The following is an 18,510-nucleotide window of genomic DNA, read 5'->3' as shown; positions in this document are numbered from 1 at the left end:
TAGCATATAGACATCTTTGCCTTTCACTATTGGCTTGGATTTTCTGTATTTTCTTTAGTATAAAAAGTTTCAGTTTAAATTGAGAAAAAAAGCCAAACAAAACACCATGCACAGATCCATTCTAGAATTCTGAAAGAGGAAAAAAGCATCAATTATTTCATAATGTAGTAGAAATTACAAGGGGCCTGAAGAGTACCAATCTTGTAGTAATGAAGAGGGGAAGGTACAAAATCTGTCTCTTGGCTCTCATATAATGACTTGACAAACTGGAGTAGAAACAAGGAGTGCAGGGGAGCCAGAGAAATAGGGAAGTGCAGACAATGATCTGAAAATACTCTTGAATCTAGCATCATTCAGTACCATTTTATTTTTTTATTCATTTGTCTTTCCTAGGGCTGTTACGGCAGATACCCAGCAGCCCTGCGCTGCAGCGTATGCAGCGTATCAGCTCTGGCGACAGCCCCGTGGCTGTAGCGTACCAGCTCCGGCAGCTTTGCGGCTGCAGTGGATCAGCTCTTTTACCCAGCGAGAAACCAAGCGAGCACTCGGAGAGTTGGAGAACTCAGTTTTATTACCCCGGCGGGCTCAGAGGAGATCGCTCTCCAGAGTCTGAGCCCGGAAGAAGGGTTTCACAAGGCTTTTATGGGCTACGTCTTCCGGGTCCAAGCTTGACTAGTTGGACTGGAGTGACGTCAGGCAAGGTAGTAGATGCGAAAGCAGATGCATGGAGGAGGACTGGTTGGGGCAGTTGGCTAGACTTTGCTTAGTCATCATGGCTGGGGTCTCTCCTTTCTACATTTTATTGGGACATTTTCTCCTACAGGGCCGCACCCACTGCATATGGAGGTTCCCAGGCTAGGGGTCTAATCGGAGCTATAGCTGCTGGCCTATGCCAGAGCCACAGCAACTCGGGATCCGATCCACGTCTGCTACCTACATCACAGCTCATGGCAACGCCGGATCCTTAACCACTGAGCGAGGCCTGTGATGCAACCCACAACCTCATGGTTCCTAGTCAGATTCGTTAACCACCGAGCCACGACAGGAACTCCTTAACACCATTTTAAAATGCAGAAAGTAAACTGTTAGATTTGCACTCAAATACTTTTTTTCTTCACTTAATAACATTAAAATAAATAACCTAGGAATGCCTCCTCTAAGAAGTAGAAAAGTACTTAGTACAATCAGAACCTGATTAAAAATAGTGGCAGGAAATTTCCGCTTAAAAAGAGCCTCTAAGAAACAGGTTTAATCCTTGCATTTGAATTGTCTACTTCTGCCCAAGCCCTCATTCCCTTCACCCTTCCTCAGAATGACCTGGGTTCCCTTCGCAGTGTTAACACTTGGTGAATCTTTCACCAACAAAGCGGGAAGTCACGTGCACTTAGACCCTTTCTTATCTGCGGATCTGGGCACTGCCTACCAGAGCACCAAGGTGTTTATACATCAGAAACCCTGTCATTTCTGCAGATTCTTTCCTAAATGCCAACCTGGGATATTATCTCAAAAAAAAAAAAAAAAAAAAAAAAGAAAGAAAGAAATCTGTGCCTACCATCTAGAAGTGTGTGACCTGGCTAGGTTCTGAATTTAAAATAAAAACAAACAAAAATATCTAACAAGTTGGACAGTTTCTTAAATAATTTTGCTTAAGCCCTAACGGTGTAACAGCTCGTTAAACTTAGTTTTGAAATTTATTGAAGTCAAATGCTGCTTAGGGACCAAGTATGCCTAAAATGTGCCACTTGGGCAGCTTTCTCTAGAGGTACATACCCTGGTGGGGGTGAAGCGTCAGCGGCGACAGGCGGTGACCAGCTTTCCCTCCCTTCATCCTGCCTGAGAGGGTCGCGGCGGCGGGGGCGGGGGCAGGGTTACAAATAGGAGACACAGAGGAGTGAAGGGCGGGCTCGGCTTCATTTCTAGTGACCTCCGGAGACTTTGAGTTAGATGAGGAGTCCCTGGAGGCCAGGAGAAGGGAAAGAGGAGCCTTTGGGGAGAAAGATTTCAACTTGTGACCAGGCCCAAATTTAGGAGCGCTGCCACTTTCCCCCGAAAGAACGACTACGTGCGGCCACCTATTCACATTCCTGCGCCCTCGGATGATTCTGCTGCCAGGGCCAGACGGCAGCCACGGCAGCGCGCGGGAGGCCAGCTAACAGCGTGGCTGGGAACATGCGGGCTTGCGGCCGGGTCCGCGCCAGCCATGCCCGCATCTGCTGCCCTCTGCCGGCTGCCCGAGCGCGGTGACCTCTTGGGGACAGTCAAGGCCCGGCAGGGGTCCACCGTGCCCTGTTTTCCCGCAGCGGATCAGGTCCTGGAAAAGCGCGCAGCACGAGCTGCAGCAGGAGGGTCGTCAGGAAAGCAGCGGCCAGCGTGAGCCTCAACGCACGCAGCGGCTTCAAGGGCGGGAGCGCGGCCGCTGCCCAGGGAGCCACGGCCGGCGCGCCCCGTGTCCGCGCTCCTCGAGCCCGCGCGGCCCACAGCCGAGACGCCTCAATTCGCGGGCAGGAAGACGGTGACGCAGCGCGGGATGGGGACGCACTTGGCCCCGCCCCTTGGGCGGAGGGCCAGCCATAATGCGGGGGTCCTTTGAACCCCGTGCCGCCGCTGATACTAACTTGATAGTGTCTGTCCCTAATGTGAGTTGAGCCGCTTAGATGGAACCCCAGAACGTGATTCAGCAATCGTGATTCAGTCAAAGTGGAACGAACAAGACCACGTGCCTGCAAGTTTTCACTGTAGTGTTATTTTCAGTGGAAAATGAAAACAGTCCAGAATATTACCCTTTAAGGTATTTAGCTAAATTATGGTACAGCAACACACTGGATACCATGCAGTCATGGTAATTCTGAAGACTAGAAACGCGGTGAACTGTTCACTGCAACTGAAACTAAGGGTTAAGTGAAAAAAAAGCCAACTGAACAGCTATGTTCATGTGAATGTGTGTATGGATGGATAAAGAAGGTAGCTCATACACAAAAATGAATATTAGATGACTGTGTATGGTATAAATACGTAGAGCGGAAAGTCATTAAGGCAGTTGCAAGTACAGAAATGAAAGTGGTAAAAATTGTATTTTAAAAACCAGTAACTACTAGAATTCCACTCCTTAAAGGTGAAGTTTTTAACTTCATGAACCATTTCTTCTGGTATTTCCCTCCATGCAGTGACAGTGCTATTTTTCTTGACTTAATCACTTTTAAACAACATTGATTTTCAGTTAGGACAAATGAAAATTTAACTTAATATTTTTAAAATGCTTTAAAATGGGAGGTTAGGGTGGTTTCAACAGGCCTTTGCCAGGATGATCACACTGGCCTTCCATCTGGGATAATGAGATCTCTTTCTGTGACCCAGGGTCTTTCAAGGGTCACCTCTTCAGTGACTCTTCAATGTTCTTAGGTTAAGCCCGTAGAATTGTAGCTGGCCCTTCTAGGACAACCTTCTAGAAAAGCTACCTGAAGGGCCTTGCAGGGACCACGTTTCCTGAGTGGGAGGTTCTGTTGTAGTTTCCTGATCTGGGGAGAGATTGCAAAACTGTGTGTGTGTGTGTGTGTGTGTGTGTGTGTGTGTGTGTGTGTGTGTTGGACACAGGAAAGATTGAGGATGGAAGGAGAAATTAACCTATATTTCTTGGTTTGGGTTTTTATTTTTATTTTTTATTTTTCATCTTTTTGCCATTTCTTGGGCCACTTCCGTGGCATATGGAGGTTCCCATGCTAGGGGTCGAATCGGAGCTGTAGCCACCGGCCTACGCCAGAGCCACAGCAACTTGGGATATGAGCTGCGTCTGCAACCTACACCACAGCTCACGGCAATACCGGATCCTTAACCCACTGAGCAAGGCCAGGGATTGAACCTGCAACCCCATGGTTCCTAGTCGGATTTGTTAACCACTGAGTCACGGCAGGAACTCCTGGTTTGGATTTTTATTAGTGTGCACAGCTCATACTCACACAAGCTCCCTGTAGAGGGCAGTGACTGAACAGGAAACCTAAGTTAGGCCCAACTCAGAGCATCTGTACATTTGTGTACAGATTTACTAGAGTGTGAGTTATTTCAAAAGTGGAAAACCAGGCTTAAGCCTGTGAGGGAGATCACTGCCAATAAGTGTAGTTGGTTTTTGTCTTTCTTCATTTAATTTCCAGCACTGTACAATCAACAAACCTTTGGCTTGGCCTGCATTAAATATCATTTTTCTAATTGTTCAGGCCCAAATCCTTGATTCCTTTCTTGCTCTCACAGCCTAAATACAATTTGTCCACAAATCCTGTTGATTCTGCCTTCAAACTATGAAACCAAAATTCAGTCACTTTTGGAGTCACTGCTTTCCTGAAGGCCCTAGCCAGCTCAATAAATAAGAAAAAGAAATAAAAGGTCTAAGGACTGCAAAGTAAGAAACAAACTGTAACTTTTTGAATATGAGATTCCAATAGAGTCCACAGATATTAGAACTAATAGTTTGATAAGATTGCCAGATATAAGAATCAGTTTCTAAATGTTGATCATTTTTATTTCCCAGCAATAAACAGAAAATAAATGTCTTAAAGATCCCATTTTCAATGACTTAAACTATTATATGTCTGGAATAAACCTAATAAAAGTACATAAGTCTTCAAAGAAAATAAAATGTCACTGACATTAAAGGAGAGCTCTACTAAGCTCACAGATTGTAAGACTTAGTGTAGTTAAAGTGAATTCTCCCTAAGCTGATTTATAGAATAAAAATCCCAATCAAACCCCAGCATTTTGTGGATCTTAAGAAGCTGATTCTAAAATCTATATAGAAGTAGGAAGGGCTGAAGATGGTTAAAGCACTCTTGAAAATAAAAAGGCCACTTGCTTCATGAGCTATCAAGACAAACACAGGGATGTGGTAATTATGTCAGCATGATGTGGAAGCAGCAGACACAGAGACAGTGGAGTGTAACGGAGGGTCCAAAAACAGAACCTCCTCCCACTGCCCACACTCCCGTATCTCCACAGCCCTTGCTACCATGTGCCATGCCACATGCATTCATTTCTTCATTGAGGAAGCACATAGGAGCTGCTCAGTAAATATCTGTGGAATGACTGAATGAATGCATGAATGAATGAAGAAATTTACCAGCCTCCACCATACATAAGGTTTTATAATAATGAGCTATGGGAGGGGTCCACAGAGCCAAGATCACCTTTTTTTCTTTTTGTCTTTTTGCCAATTCTTGAGCCACTCCCATGGCATGTGGAGGTTCCCAGGCTAGGGGTCGAATCGGAGCTGTAGCCACCAGCCTGTGCCAGAGCCACAGCAACACTGCATCCGAGCCGCACCTGCGACCTACACCACAGCTCACAGCAATGCCGGATCCTTAACCCACTGAGCAAGGCCAGGAATCGAACCTGCAAGCTCATGGTTCCTAGTCAGATTCGTTAACCACTGAGCCACGATGGGAACTTCCATAGGCTTCTTCAAGAGCATGTCAGAGTGAAAAGCCCAGGGGGTTTGGAGGCAAACACACTTGGATTAGATTGATCGCTCCATTACTTAAAATCCTCTGTGTAACTTACGGTCACCTCTGAAATAGAAGCTGTCCCACAGGGCTTCTGTGTGGGTTGAGTGAGGTTACACGTGGAAAGCTCTGTGCACAGAACAGGCCCTCCATGAGTGTTAGCACCCCTTTAATTCTCCTCAGCTGTACAGTGGGCCCAGTAATTCTTCCTTGAGGAGATTGGTAAAATCCATCTAAATAAAAGCACCTCATGCACCACCTGTCACACAGATGTTCAAAAATGCTAATTTCATGTACATTTGAAAAAACACAATGAAGAAGAGAAAAAGGGCTAAATGGGGGAGTGGTCGTTTCCAGCTGGTGTGGTCAGTGGTCTTCTTGAAGGATGGTGAGGGTTCCTTGGAGAGGGAGAGCCAGGACAGAGAGAACCTTGTAGACTCAGGAAATGGTACCAGCAAGGTCCTGCTTGATGGTGGCGGTGCATCAAATTCCATGTGGAAAGCAGTCACACTTGTACACCTTTTGCAAGCAAATGGAGGGTTGGCATCAGCTGCAAGCATATCTGATTTGATGCCACTGCTTCTTTGTCTACACGATATGGCTTCCTCTGCTGAACAGAAGACCTAGGTGTACAGCATACTGTATCTGCTGTATTTAGGCAATAGAAAGTGAATTTTATGCAAAGGAGCAACATGATTAAACCTTTCGGCTCATTCTGGCAGCAGGATGGAGAAGGGGAGGCAAGGGTGGGTGAGATGAAAGGCAGGTAAGCAGGTAGAAGTTTTGTTGTGGCCTAAAGGAAAACCGTTGCAGTAGGGAGTGAGGAGTGAGTGCTTCTGAGACACATATGCTTTGCTGCTTTTCCTTCCCAGCCTGAATTCATGCTCGGTTGTTGCTTTTTTTCGTGCTTCTCATTCTACACATACCCCATTTCTCATTTGCAGTGGCCCTGAAAATCCCCAACACAGTGTGGACTCAACCACCCACTTCCTATCAGAGCCACTGAGCAGGCTGGGCTCATTGCAAGATTATGACCTAAACTCATGGGACAGCCCAGGCCACCTGACAGTCCTCTTATTTGCTTTTTGTCAAATTCCAAGCCCATCATCCTGCACTGGGTCTTCATAACCTTCTCCATCCAAACCACCATGCACTTTGCCCTGTCAGCCCCTCACTCTCAGAAGGTCTGAGATCTGAATACCTGTTTCATCGGGGGTGGGGGGACACTCTACGCACCTGTGGTTATATTGATGGCCACACCTGTCCTTACCTCTGTTCTGCCAATTAAATCTGAGCACAGGATTGAATCTGACCACCTCATCCCTGGTATGAGTCTTGGCACAGGTCTTGGGCCTGCTCCTCCCCAGCTGGGTCTCATCAGTGTTCTGCCTGAGTCTTGAAGGTCCACTTTGGCTTTATTTCCCCTTAACTGGAACTGGGGCCCATGGCTTCCCATTCATTCCATGGGCCTATCTGCTTTTCTGCCCTAGATAAATGCCTTCCTGCTCTAAAGTCCAGCTTTGCCTGGTGCCTTCCACTTCATCCCCCAGGTTAGGGGTTGGATTGTGTATTACAAAAATGTGTATGTTGACATCCAAACTCCCATGCCTCAGAATGTAACCATCTTTGGAGATCATACTTATTCAGTAGTTTTCAAGCACAAATGCTTTTTGTTACCATATGCCCTATTCCCCATCCGTTAAGAATAATATCCTCCCTACCCTTCTAGGCTCAACCTGCTGACAGCACATCTCTTTTTTGTTTGCTTTTGTTTTTTATTTTTTATTAGTAGGCTTTATTTTAGAGCAGTTTTAGGTTTATAGAGAAATGAGCAGAAAGTATAGAGTACTCCCATATATTCATTGGTTATCCTTTTAATATTCATGGGATCTGTAGTGATGTCCACTTTAATTTTTGATATTAGTAATTCATGTTCTTGCTCTTCTTAGCCTGGCTAGATGCTTATCAGTTTTATCAATTTTTTTAAAGGAATCAGCTTTTGATTTCGTTAATTTTCTCCACTGATTTCCCATTTTCAATTTCATTGATTTCTGCTCTAATTCTTATTTTCCTCTGCTTACTTTGGGCTCAATTTGCTCTTCTTTTTCTAGTTTTCTAAAGTGGGAACTTAGCTTATTGATTTTAGGTTTTTCTTGTATGCTTTCAGTGCTATACATTTCCCTCTAACCACTGCTTTTGTTGCTTCCCACAAAATTTGACAAATTGTGTCTTCATTTAGTTCAAACTATTTTAAAATTTGCCTTGAGATTTATTCTTTGACCCATGTGTTGTTTAGAAGTGTGTTGTTTAATATCCATGTATTTTGAAATTTTCCTATCTTTCTATTATTGATTTCTAGCTTAATTCTGCTGTGATCTGAGCACAGACATGTGATTCCTGTTTTTAAAAATTTGTGAAGGAAGGAGTATTTATGGCCCAGAGTGTGATTTTAGTGACTGTTCCTTATGAGCTTGAGAAAAATTAGAAATGATAAATGAAAAGACAGATCGTGTTTCTGTTGCAGAGGATTCAATGTTAAGATGTTAATTCCTCCTATATTGATCTATTTATTCAACATAGCCACAACTGAAATCCCAGCAAGAATTTTTTGGAAATTGACATGATGAATCTAAAATGTATATGAAAAACAAAGAACCTAAATAACTCAAGATAAGATTGAAGGAGAAAAAAAAGAATTTAGGTGATCTTATTTCGAGAATTAATATAAAGCTATAGTAACTAAGACTGTAGTATTAGTACAGGGATACATAGATTTACGGAATAAAAATGATTCCATAAATAGACAAACATTTTATTTATTTATTTATTTTTGTCTTTTTTGCACCTGTGGCATATGGAGGTTCACAGGCTAGGGGTCTAATCAGAGTTGTAGCCACTGGTCTATGCCATAGCCACAGCAATGCGGGATCCGAGCTGCATCTGCAACCTACACCACAGCTCATGGCAACGCCAAATCCTTAACCCACTGAGCAAGGCTGGGGATCATACCTGCAACCTCAGGGTTCCTAGTTGGATTCGCTAGCCACTGAGCCATGGTGGGAACTCCGACCAATATATTTTAATTACTTGATTTATGATGAAGGCCCCCTTGTAATACAATGAAGAAAAAAGTTCTTTTCAATAAGTGGTGCTGGAGCAATTGACTTGTTCACATAAGAAAAAATGTATTCTTGAACCTTACCTAATACCATACACAAAATTTAGTTCAAACTTATTCTTAAAAAGTGGAGAAACACTTTCTCATACAAATAAAAATTGAGAGAATTTGTCACCAGTAGACCCACCTTACAAGAAATGTTAAAAGAAATTCTTTCAAGAGAAGGAAAACAAAACAAAACAAAACAAAAAAAAAAAAAAAGGAAAAACGGTACAAGTTAGAAACTTGGATCTATATAAAAAGAGCATCAAAAAAAGGATTAAGGAATTCTTGTTGTGGTCAATGGTAAGGAACCTGACTAATTTCCATGCAGATTCAGGTTTGATCCCTGGCCTCACTCAGTGGGTTAAGAATCCTGCGTTGCTGTAGCTGTGGTGTAGGCTGGTGGGTGCTGCTCTGATTTGACCCCTAGCCTAGGATCTTCCATATGCTGTGGGTTCAACCCTTAAAAGACAAAAAACAAAAAAACAAACGAAAAGGATTAAGTGAAGATAAAATAGAAACTTTTGATCTTGCAACATTTAGTTATTTTAAGAGTTTGTAGCTATTTTAGGATTTTATACAGGTGTGTAATCTGTGAATAAGGATAGTTTTACTTCTTCCTTTCTCATCTAGATGACTCTTTATTTATTTTTATTGCCTTAATGCCCTGGGTGAAACTTCCAGTACAATGCTGAATAGAAGTAGTGAGAAGAATATGATTGTCTTGTCAGAATTCTTGCCTTCTTCCTGATTTTAAAGGACAAAATATTGAATTTCATCATTATGATGTTATTAGTAGGTTTTACATAAATACCTTTTTTTAGGTTGAAAAATTTCCCTTTATTTCAAGTTTTGTTAGAATTTTTTAAATCATGAAAGGTGCTGGAAATTATATAATTTTAAGAATTTATTGAGATAGTCATATTTTTTCCATTTATGGTTAGGGATGAGGTCAAAAATCCATGGATAATTTATAGGTGACACATCCATGTCCAGGGTTCTTCTGTATCTGCAGATCCTCCATTTTGGAGGATTCAACCAACAGTAAGATTGTATAAATAAGTTCATTTGTGTCATATTTTAGATTCAACATATAAGTGAATAAAATATGATATTTGTCCTTCTCTGACTTCACTTAGTATGATGATCTCTAGGTCCATCCATGTTGCTGCAAATTGCCTATTGTTTTTATTGTTATTACCAATGCAATAATTATGTGCAAGTTATCTGTTCATTATTACATATAACCAGCAGAATTGATGTGCTATTATTTTATTTAGGTTAATAACAAAACCTGACATGAGTAATGGATAAAACATGAGGAAATGGGACAATTGAAAGAAAGAGTGAGAGTTAAACTTTTCTTCCTATATGACTTATATCAATTGAAAAAATCATTTCATTAATGTGCTTCCTATTCTAGTTAGTATATTCAATTCATATAGCACAGAAATTCATTTCCTAGGTTAATTTTACATTGTCCAGGTGGCATGCAAAAAAGTAATTTTTTTTTTGTCTTTTTGCCATTTCTTGGGCCGCTCCTGCGGCATGTGGAGGTTCCCAGGCTAGGGGTCTAATTGGAGCAGTAGCCGCTGGCCTATGCCACATCCACAGCAGTGCCAGATCTGAGCCGCATCTACAACCTACACCACAGCTCATGGCAATGCCAGATCCTTAACCCACTGAGAGAGGCCAGGGATCAAACCCACAACCTCATGGTTCCTAGTCGGATTCGTTTCTACTGTGCCACAATGGGAACTCCTGAGTTTTCTCTCTTAACAATGTACTTAATTACAATTACAAAGAAATTTTGACATAAAGGCACTACTGATTTTAGCTGTTTTTCCTACATAAGTGTTTTCCTGAACTTCTTTGCATGTTGCCAGACAGTGTAGAGAAAGGGACATTTTGTGAGGTATAGAATCTAATCAACAGAAATGAATCTGTTGATTAAACATATTTACTCAGAGCTGTATGCGAGCTAAACATATGGTGAGGAGCTGGACATTCAAAGAATGAGTAAGACCCTCTGGTTAGGAGCTAGGTTACAAAACTGGCTCAATGATTGGGATGCACATTATTGATTCCAAACTCTGACCCTTTTTTAGGGTCAGAGGATGTTATTTGTAGAAATAGTTCAGAAAGCACAGGTTTTCTACAGTCTTATGCAGTGATGTACAGTGACGTACTTGCCCAAGGAAAAAAGAGTACCTTAGGGTACCCCTGAAATCATGATCTTTTTAAATACTGTATTTGCAGTCATGTTTTGTTTTTGGTTAGTGAAGAAGCACTCTGTTTTATTTTTACTCCCTGAGATGGAAGTGTCTTCAGGATGGTGCAGTGTGGGATGGGGTATTTGGTACTTTCAGGACCACTGGGAGTCAGGTGTTTAGGTAACCAGCTGGATGAGCATGAACAAGCCACTCTGGGTCTCAGTTTGCCTGTTTCTGAAACAAGAGGTTTGGATTGCATCAGCAAGTCTCAAAGTTAAAGTAAATACGAACTATCTGGAGATTCTACTAAAATGCAGATTCCTGTTAAGTAGGTTGGGGCCTGAAATTCTTCATTTCTTTTTTTTTTATTTTTTATTTTCCCACTGTATAGCAAGGGGGTCAGGTTATCCTTACATGTATACATTACAATTACATTTTTTCCCCCACCCTTTCTTCTGTTGCAACATGAGTATCTAGACAAAGTTCTCAATGCTATTCAGCAGGATCTCCTTGTAAATCTATTCTAAGTTGTGTCTGATAAGCCCAAGCTCCCGATCCCTCCCGCTCCCTCCCCCTCCCATCAGGCAGCCACAAGTCTTTTCTCCAAGTCCATGATTTTCTTTTCTAAGGAGATGTTCATTTGTGCTGGATATTAGATTCCAGTTATAAGTGATATCATATGGTATTTGTCTTTGTCTTTCTGGCTCATTTCACTCAGTATGAGATTCTCTAGCTCCATCCATGTTGCTGCAAATGGCATTATGCCATTCTTTTTTATGGCTGAGTAGTATTCCATTGTGTATATATACCACCTCTTCCAAATCCAATCATTTGTTGATGGACATTTGGGTTGTTTCCATGTCTTGGCTATTGTGAATAGGGCTGCAATGAACATGCAGCTGCACGTGTCTCTTTTAAGTAGAGTTTTGTCTGGATAGATGCCCAAGAGTAGGATTGCGGAGTCATATGGAAGTTCTATGTATAGATTTCTAAGGTATCTCCAAACTGTTCTCCCTAGTGGCTGTACCAGTTTACATTCCCACCAACAGTGCAGGAGGGTTCCCTTTTCTCCACACCCCCTCCAGCACTTGTTATTTGTGGATTTATTAATGATGGCCATTCTGACTGGTGTGAGGTGATATCTCATGGTAGTTTTGATTTGCATTTCTCTTATAACCAGCGATGTTGAGCATTTTTTTCATGTGTTTGTTGGCCATCTGTATATCTTCTTTGGAGAAATGTCTATTCAGGTCTTTTGCCCATTTTTCCATTGATTGATTGGCTTTTTTGCTGTTGGGTTGTATAAGTTGTTTATATATTCTAGAGATTAAGCCCTTGTCGGTTGCATCATTTGAAACTATTTCCTCCCATTCTGTAAGTTGTCTTTTTGTTTTCTTTTGGGTTTCCTTTGCTGTGCAAAAGCTTTTCAGTTTGATGAGGTCCCATGGGTTTATTTTTGCTCTAATTTCTATTGCTTTGGGAGACTGACCTGAGAAAATATTCATGATGTTGATGTCAGAGAGTGTTTTAGTGTTTTCTTCTAGGAGTTTGATGGTGTCCTGTCATATATTTAAGTCTTTCAGCCATTTTGAGTTTATTTTTGTGCATGGTGTGAGGGTGTGTTCTAGTTTCATTGCTTTACATGCAGCTGTCCAGGTTTCCCAGCAATGCTTACTGAATAGACTTTCTTTTTCCCATTTTATGTTCTTGCCTCCCTTGTCAAAGATTAATTGACCATAGGTGTCAGGGTTTATTTCCGGATTCTCTATTCTGTGCCATTGGTCTGTCTGTCTGTTTTGGTACCAGTACCACACTGTTTTGATGACTGTGGCTTTGTAGTATTTCTTGAAGTCTGGGAGAGTTATATCTCCTGCTTGGTTTTTGTTTCTCAGGATTGTTTTGGCAATTCTGGGTCTTTTGTTGTTCCATATAAATTTTTGGATTGTTTGTTCTAGTTCTGTGAAAAATGTCATGGGTAATTTGATAGGGATTGCATTGAATCTGTAGATTGCTTTGGGTAGTATGGCCATTTTTACAATATTGATTTTCCCAATCCAGGAACATGGAATATCTTTCCATTTCTTTACATCTTCTTTGATTTCTTTGATTAAAGTTTTATAGTTCTCGGCATATAGGTCCTTTACCTCCTTGGTCAGGTGTATTCCGAGGTATTTGATTTTGTGAGGTGCCATTTTAAAAGGTATTATATTTTTGTATTCCTTTTCTAATATTTCATTGCTGGTATACAGAAATGCAACTGACTTCTGAATGTTAATCTTATATCCTGCTACTTTGCTGAATTTATTAATCAGTTCAAGTAGATTTGAGGTTGAGTCCTTAGGGTTTTCTATGTATAGTATCATGTCATCTGCATACAGTGACAGTTTTATCTCTTCTCTTCCTATATGGATGCCTTTTATTTCTTTTGTTTGTCTGATTGCTGTGGCTAGGACTTCCAGTACTATGTTGAAGAGCAGTGGTGAGAGTGGGCATCCCTGTCTTGTTCCAGATTGGAGTGAGAAGGCTTTCAGTTTTTCCCCATTGAGGATTATATTTGCTGTGGGTTTATGATAAATGGCTTTGATTATATTCAGGAATGTTCCCTCTATACCCACTTTGGCCAGGGTCTTGATTATGAATGGATGTTGGACTTTGTCAAATGCTTTTTCTGTGTCTATTGAGATGATCATATGATTTTTGACTTTTTTTTTGTTAATGTGGTGTATGATGCTGATTGATTTGCGTATGTTGAACCATCCTTGTGAACCTGGGATGAACCCAACCTGGTCATGGTGTATATTTTTTTTGATATGTTGTTGGATTCGGTTAGCTAAGATTTTGTTGAGAATTTTTGCATCTATATTCATCAATGATATTGGCCTATAGTTTTCTTTTTTGGTGGTATCTCTGTCTGGTTTTGGAATTACGGTGACGGTGACATCATAGAATGTCTTTGGGAGTATTCCTTCTTCTTCAACCTTTTGAAAGAGTTTAAGGAGGATGGGCACCAATTCCTCTTTATATGTTTGATAAAATTCACCTGTGAAGCCATCTGGTCCTGGACTTTTATTTGTAGAGAGTGATTTTATGACCTCTTCAATTTCATTTCTAGTGATCGGCCTGTTCAGTTGGTCTGTTTCTACTTGATTCAATTTTGGCAGGCTGTAAGATTCTAGAAAATTGTCCATTTCTTCCAGATTGTCAAACTTGTTGCCATATAGTTGTTCATAGTATTCTCTTAAGGTTTTTTGTATTTGTGCTGTATCCGTTGTGATTTCTCCTTTTTCATTTATAATTTTGGTTATTTGGGTTCTTTCTCTCCTCTTTTTAGTGAGTCTGGCCAGGGGTTTGTCAATTTTGTTCACCTTTTCAAAGAGCCAGCTCTTGGTTTTATTAATTTTCTCTGTTGTTTTTTGAGTCTCTATTTTATTGATTTCTTCTTTGATCTTTATAATTTCCTTCCTTCTGCTGACTTTAGGACTTTTTTGTTCTTCTTTTTCTAATTCATTTAGGTGGAGGGTTAAGTTGTCAATTTGGGATCTTTCTTCTTTTTTGAGAAAGGCCTGTATTGCTATAAATTTCCCTCTGAGCACTGCTTTCGCAGCATCCCATAGATTTTGAGAGGTTGTGTCTTCATTATCATTTGTTTCAAGGTAGTTTTTAATTTCCTTCTTGATTTCCTCATTGACCCAATGGTTTTTTAGTAGCATGTTGTTTAGTCTCCATGTAGTAGGTTTTTTCTCTTTCCTTTTCCCATGGTTGATTTCTAATTTCATGGCATTGTGGTCAGAGAAGATACTTGAGATAATTTCTATGCTCCTAAATTTATTGAGATTAGCTTTGTGTCCCAATATGTGGTTGATTCTTGAGAATGTTCCATGAGCATTTGAGAAGAATGTGTATTCTGCTTTTTTTTGGATGTAGTGTCCTGAAGATATCAATTAAGTCTAACTTTTCTATTGTTTCCTTTAGGATCTCTGTTGCTTTATTGGTTTTCTGTCTAGAGGATCTGTCCATTGATGTGAGGGGGGTATTTAGGTCTCCTACTATGATTGTATTCTCATCAACATCTCCCTTTATGTCTGTTAATATTTGTTGTATGTATCTGGGTGCTCCTATATTTGGGGCATATATGTTGATGATAGTAACATTCTCTCCTTGGATGGATCCCTTAATCATTAAGTAGTGTCCTTCTTTGTCTTTCTTTATGTCTTTTGTTTTAAAGTCTATTTTGTCTGATATGAGCGTTGCGACTCCTGCTTTTCTGTCATGTCTATTGGCATGAAATATTTTTCCCCACCCTTTCACTTTCAATCTATATGTATCTTTTGTCCTAAGGTGAGTTTCTTGTAGGCAGCGTATTGAAGGTTTTTGCCTTTTTATCCACTCAGCCACTCTGTGTCTTTTGATTGGGGCGTTCAGTCCATTGACATTTAGGGTGATAATTGATAGATGATTATTTATTACCATTTGAACCTCGTGTTCCAGTTGATTCTATGGTTCTCCATTCTTCCTTTCTTCTTCTTCTTCTTTTTTTTTTTTTTGGTTGGATGGTCTCCTGTTATTATCTGCTTGAGTGTATTTTTTTTTCATTTTTTGCAAATGCAATATTTGGTTTTGGCTTGTGGTTGCCCTGTTTTTTAAGTATGCTAACCCCTTCCCATAATTGTGTGTTTTAGCCTGATGGTCCTGTAAGTTCAAACACTTCATTACTATATTAAAATTAAGAAGAGAGACATACAAATAAACAAAAAGGGTTATTTACTTCCTAACATCCCTTGCCCACATTTTATGGTTTTGATGACTCTTTTTTATTTTTTTCTTTTTAATTTTATTTTGCTTGAAGCATGTTCATGATTAAATCTGTATGCTGGCTTATTTGAGTGACTGCTCTCTGATTGCGGTTTCCTCAGTCCTAGTTCTTCCTCTTCTTCTTTTTTTCTTTTCTTTTTTCTTCCCTTTCCTTCCTTTCTTTTTGGTTTAGAGAAGCCCTTTCAATATTTATTTTAACCTGGGTTTTGCGTTGCTGTATTCTTTAAGTTTTTGTTTGTTGGAAAAAATTTTTATTTCCCCTTCTATTTTAAATGATATTCTTGCTGGATAGAGTATTCTAGGTTGCATATTTTTTTTCCTTTTAGCACTTTAAATATCTCTTGCCATTCCCTCCTGGCCTGTAGTGTTTCTGTAGAGAAATCAGCTGATATTCTTATGGGGGTTCCCTTGTAGGTAACATTCTGTTTTTCTCTTGCTGCCTTTAGGATCCTCTCTTTATCACTAACTTTTGCCATTTTTATTATGATGTGTCTTGGTGTGGGTCTGTTTGGGCTCAATTTGTTTGGGGCCCTCTGTGCTTCTTGTATCTTGAACCCAGTATCCTTTAGATTTGGGAAGTTTCCATCGATAATTTCTTCAAATATATTTTCCATCCCCTTATCTTTTTCTACTCCTTCTGGTATTCCTATTATGTGTAGATTGGCCCGCTTTATATTGTCCCATAGGTCTCTTATATTGCTTTCCAGTTTTTTGATTCGATTTTCTGTCTGTTGACCGGATTGAGTGATTTCCATTATTCTATCTTCCATATCACTGATTCGTTCTTCTGCATTATTCATTCTGGTTTTTACTGCCCTTAGTTCAGTTTGCATCTCTGCAAATGAATGTTCTAGTTTTTCTTGGATCCTCCTTATATTTTCTAGTTCCTTTCTGAGGGTATCTGCGTTACTGTTCATATCTTCTCTTAATTCCTTCAGTATTTTCACTATTTCTCTTTTGAACTCCAGGTCTGTCAGACTGTAGAGATCTGTTTCATTGTTGACTGTTTTAGGTGACTTCTTCTGTTGGTTTGACTGGGGGTGGTTTCTCAGCTTCTTCATCTTGCTTGTTGTTTTCTTTCTCCTGAGGGAGTTGTACTCTCCGTTATCGGGCAGTGTTTGCCTTGTCACTGCCATGGAATATTTCCTGAGGGCTGGCGTTGTTGGTCAATCTTTTTTGAGGCAGTGTGGCTTTTCTGGAATGTTGATGGGGCTAACAGTGTTTCTTTGAAGCAAAGGAGGGCTTCCTGAGGGCAGACAGGACTGGGAGGTCCACACAACGATGGTAGCAGATTTCACTTGGTCATGCAGAGCTTGCTCTGGTGTTTTTAGGCTGTGGGGTTCTTGCAGGGGGTTGGTGGTGTTGGGCAGCTGTTCCTCAGGAGTGCAGCACCCCCTGGGGGCTGGAGCAGCTATCTGGGTCACTGAGAACCTAAGAGGCTCTTCCCTAGGGCAGCCCAACTCAGAAGGATGGCCTGAGAATGTAGGTGGATCTTTTCACAGTCTGGCCAAGCTTGTTGCAGGTTTGCTGGGCTGCAGGGGCTCTTCTAGGGGGCTGGTGGTGCTGAGCAGCTATTCCGCGGGAGTGGGGCACCCCCTAGGGGCTTGGGTGGGTAGCAGGGCCGCTGGAAACCCAAGAGGCTCCTCCCCAGGGCAGCCCGACTCAGAAAGACCGTCTGAGATCTTTTCCCGACTCGGCCAGACTTGTTGCAGCTTTTCTGGGCTGTAGGGGGTCCTGCCTGGAGCTGGCAGTTCTATGCAGCTGGTCCACTAGGGCATCCCCTGGGGGCTTGGGCGGGTAGCAGGGCCATTGGAATCCGAAGAGGCTCCTCCCTGGGGCAGCCCGACTCAGAAAAACTGTCCGAGAATTAGGCAGATCTATTCACTGTCTGGCTAGGCTTGTTCTAGCTTTTCTGGGCTGCAGGCCTTTTCTCGGGGGCTGGTGGTGTTTGGTGCTACTCTGCGGAAGTGTAGCCCCTCCAAAGGGCAAGCAGGCCTGTGCAGGGACAGCCCCTGCGGTGGTAGGCTTCAGGCAATTGTTGAGGCCAGCCCTCCTGGATGGCAGGCAGCCCCAGGTTCGCTGAGAGCATAGGGGTGGTGGCGGTGGGGGGAGGGGATGCACTGGGAAGCACAGCTTTCAGCTAGCTAGCGGGCCTGTAAGCTTGCTGTGGCATGGGGGGTATTCTATGGGGACCCACCCCTTCTTCTCTCCCCTCCCCAACACGGGCGCAGGCTAGGCTCTTCTCCCAGGTTCCCTCTGATGCGGCTTTCCACTTCCCCGCCCCTAGAGTATTGTTCCCTTCCTCTGCGACCGCTTTGTTTTCTAGTCTCCCAGGCAGTCTCTGCCCGGTCAAATGGTTTCTAGACCTCCCAAGCAGTTTCCGCTCCGTCCCCCCCACCCCAGCCCGGGGACTAACCTCTGGAGCCGAGGTCTCGGTGCCCAGCCCCCACCCAGGCGTCCCCCGGCCCTTTCCTGGGGACTAACCTCTGGAGCCAAGGATTCGGTGCCCAGCCCCCACCCAGGCATCTCAATTTTTGGTGACTGTAGTTCAGATGGTCCATTCGGTTCTTGATCGGCTTTTCCGTACTCCAACTTACTGCTATACTCTTCTCTGCATCTGGAGATTGCTCCAGTTCGTTTGATCTTTCCCCCGTGTAGGTGACTTTCCAGGGTGCAGGATCCCTTTCTCCTCTGCAGTTCCCTTTCGGGAGCGCCCGTCCCACTCGGATTCACCTTCTCTCACTCTCCTCTTTTCTCCCGTTCTGCCCAGTAATGTCACGAACTTCTTGCCATTATTGGAGTTTAGGTTCTTCTGCCAGCGATTGGTTGCTGTTCTGTG

The 18,510-nt window shown here is 42.1% G+C and overlaps 1 protein-coding gene across 1 annotated transcript in view; it reads right to left on the bottom strand.

Moving 5' to 3' along the window:
• Nucleotides 1–18,510, bottom strand: part of LOC100523077 (polyprenal reductase) — a 51,524-nt gene that overhangs the window by 13,306 nt on the left and 19,708 nt on the right. The window contains 3 exon segments of the mRNA XM_084971122.1: nucleotides 2,246–2,272; nucleotides 2,274–2,327; nucleotides 2,329–2,631. Coding sequence (XP_084827248.1) covers nucleotides 2,246–2,272; nucleotides 2,274–2,327; nucleotides 2,329–2,631 — 384 coding nt within the window.

Source organism: Sus scrofa, chromosome 8 (assembly GCF_054392235.1).
Source record: "Sus scrofa isolate SSC_HxYL_T2T_F1_AM1 chromosome 8, Sscrofa_HxYL_maternal_Yorkshire_Landrace_v2.0, whole genome shotgun sequence".
Lineage (NCBI taxonomy): Eukaryota > Metazoa > Chordata > Mammalia > Artiodactyla > Suidae > Sus > Sus scrofa.
Note: the sequence above shows the minus strand (reverse complement) of the source record. Positions and strands in the feature narration are given on the sequence as shown.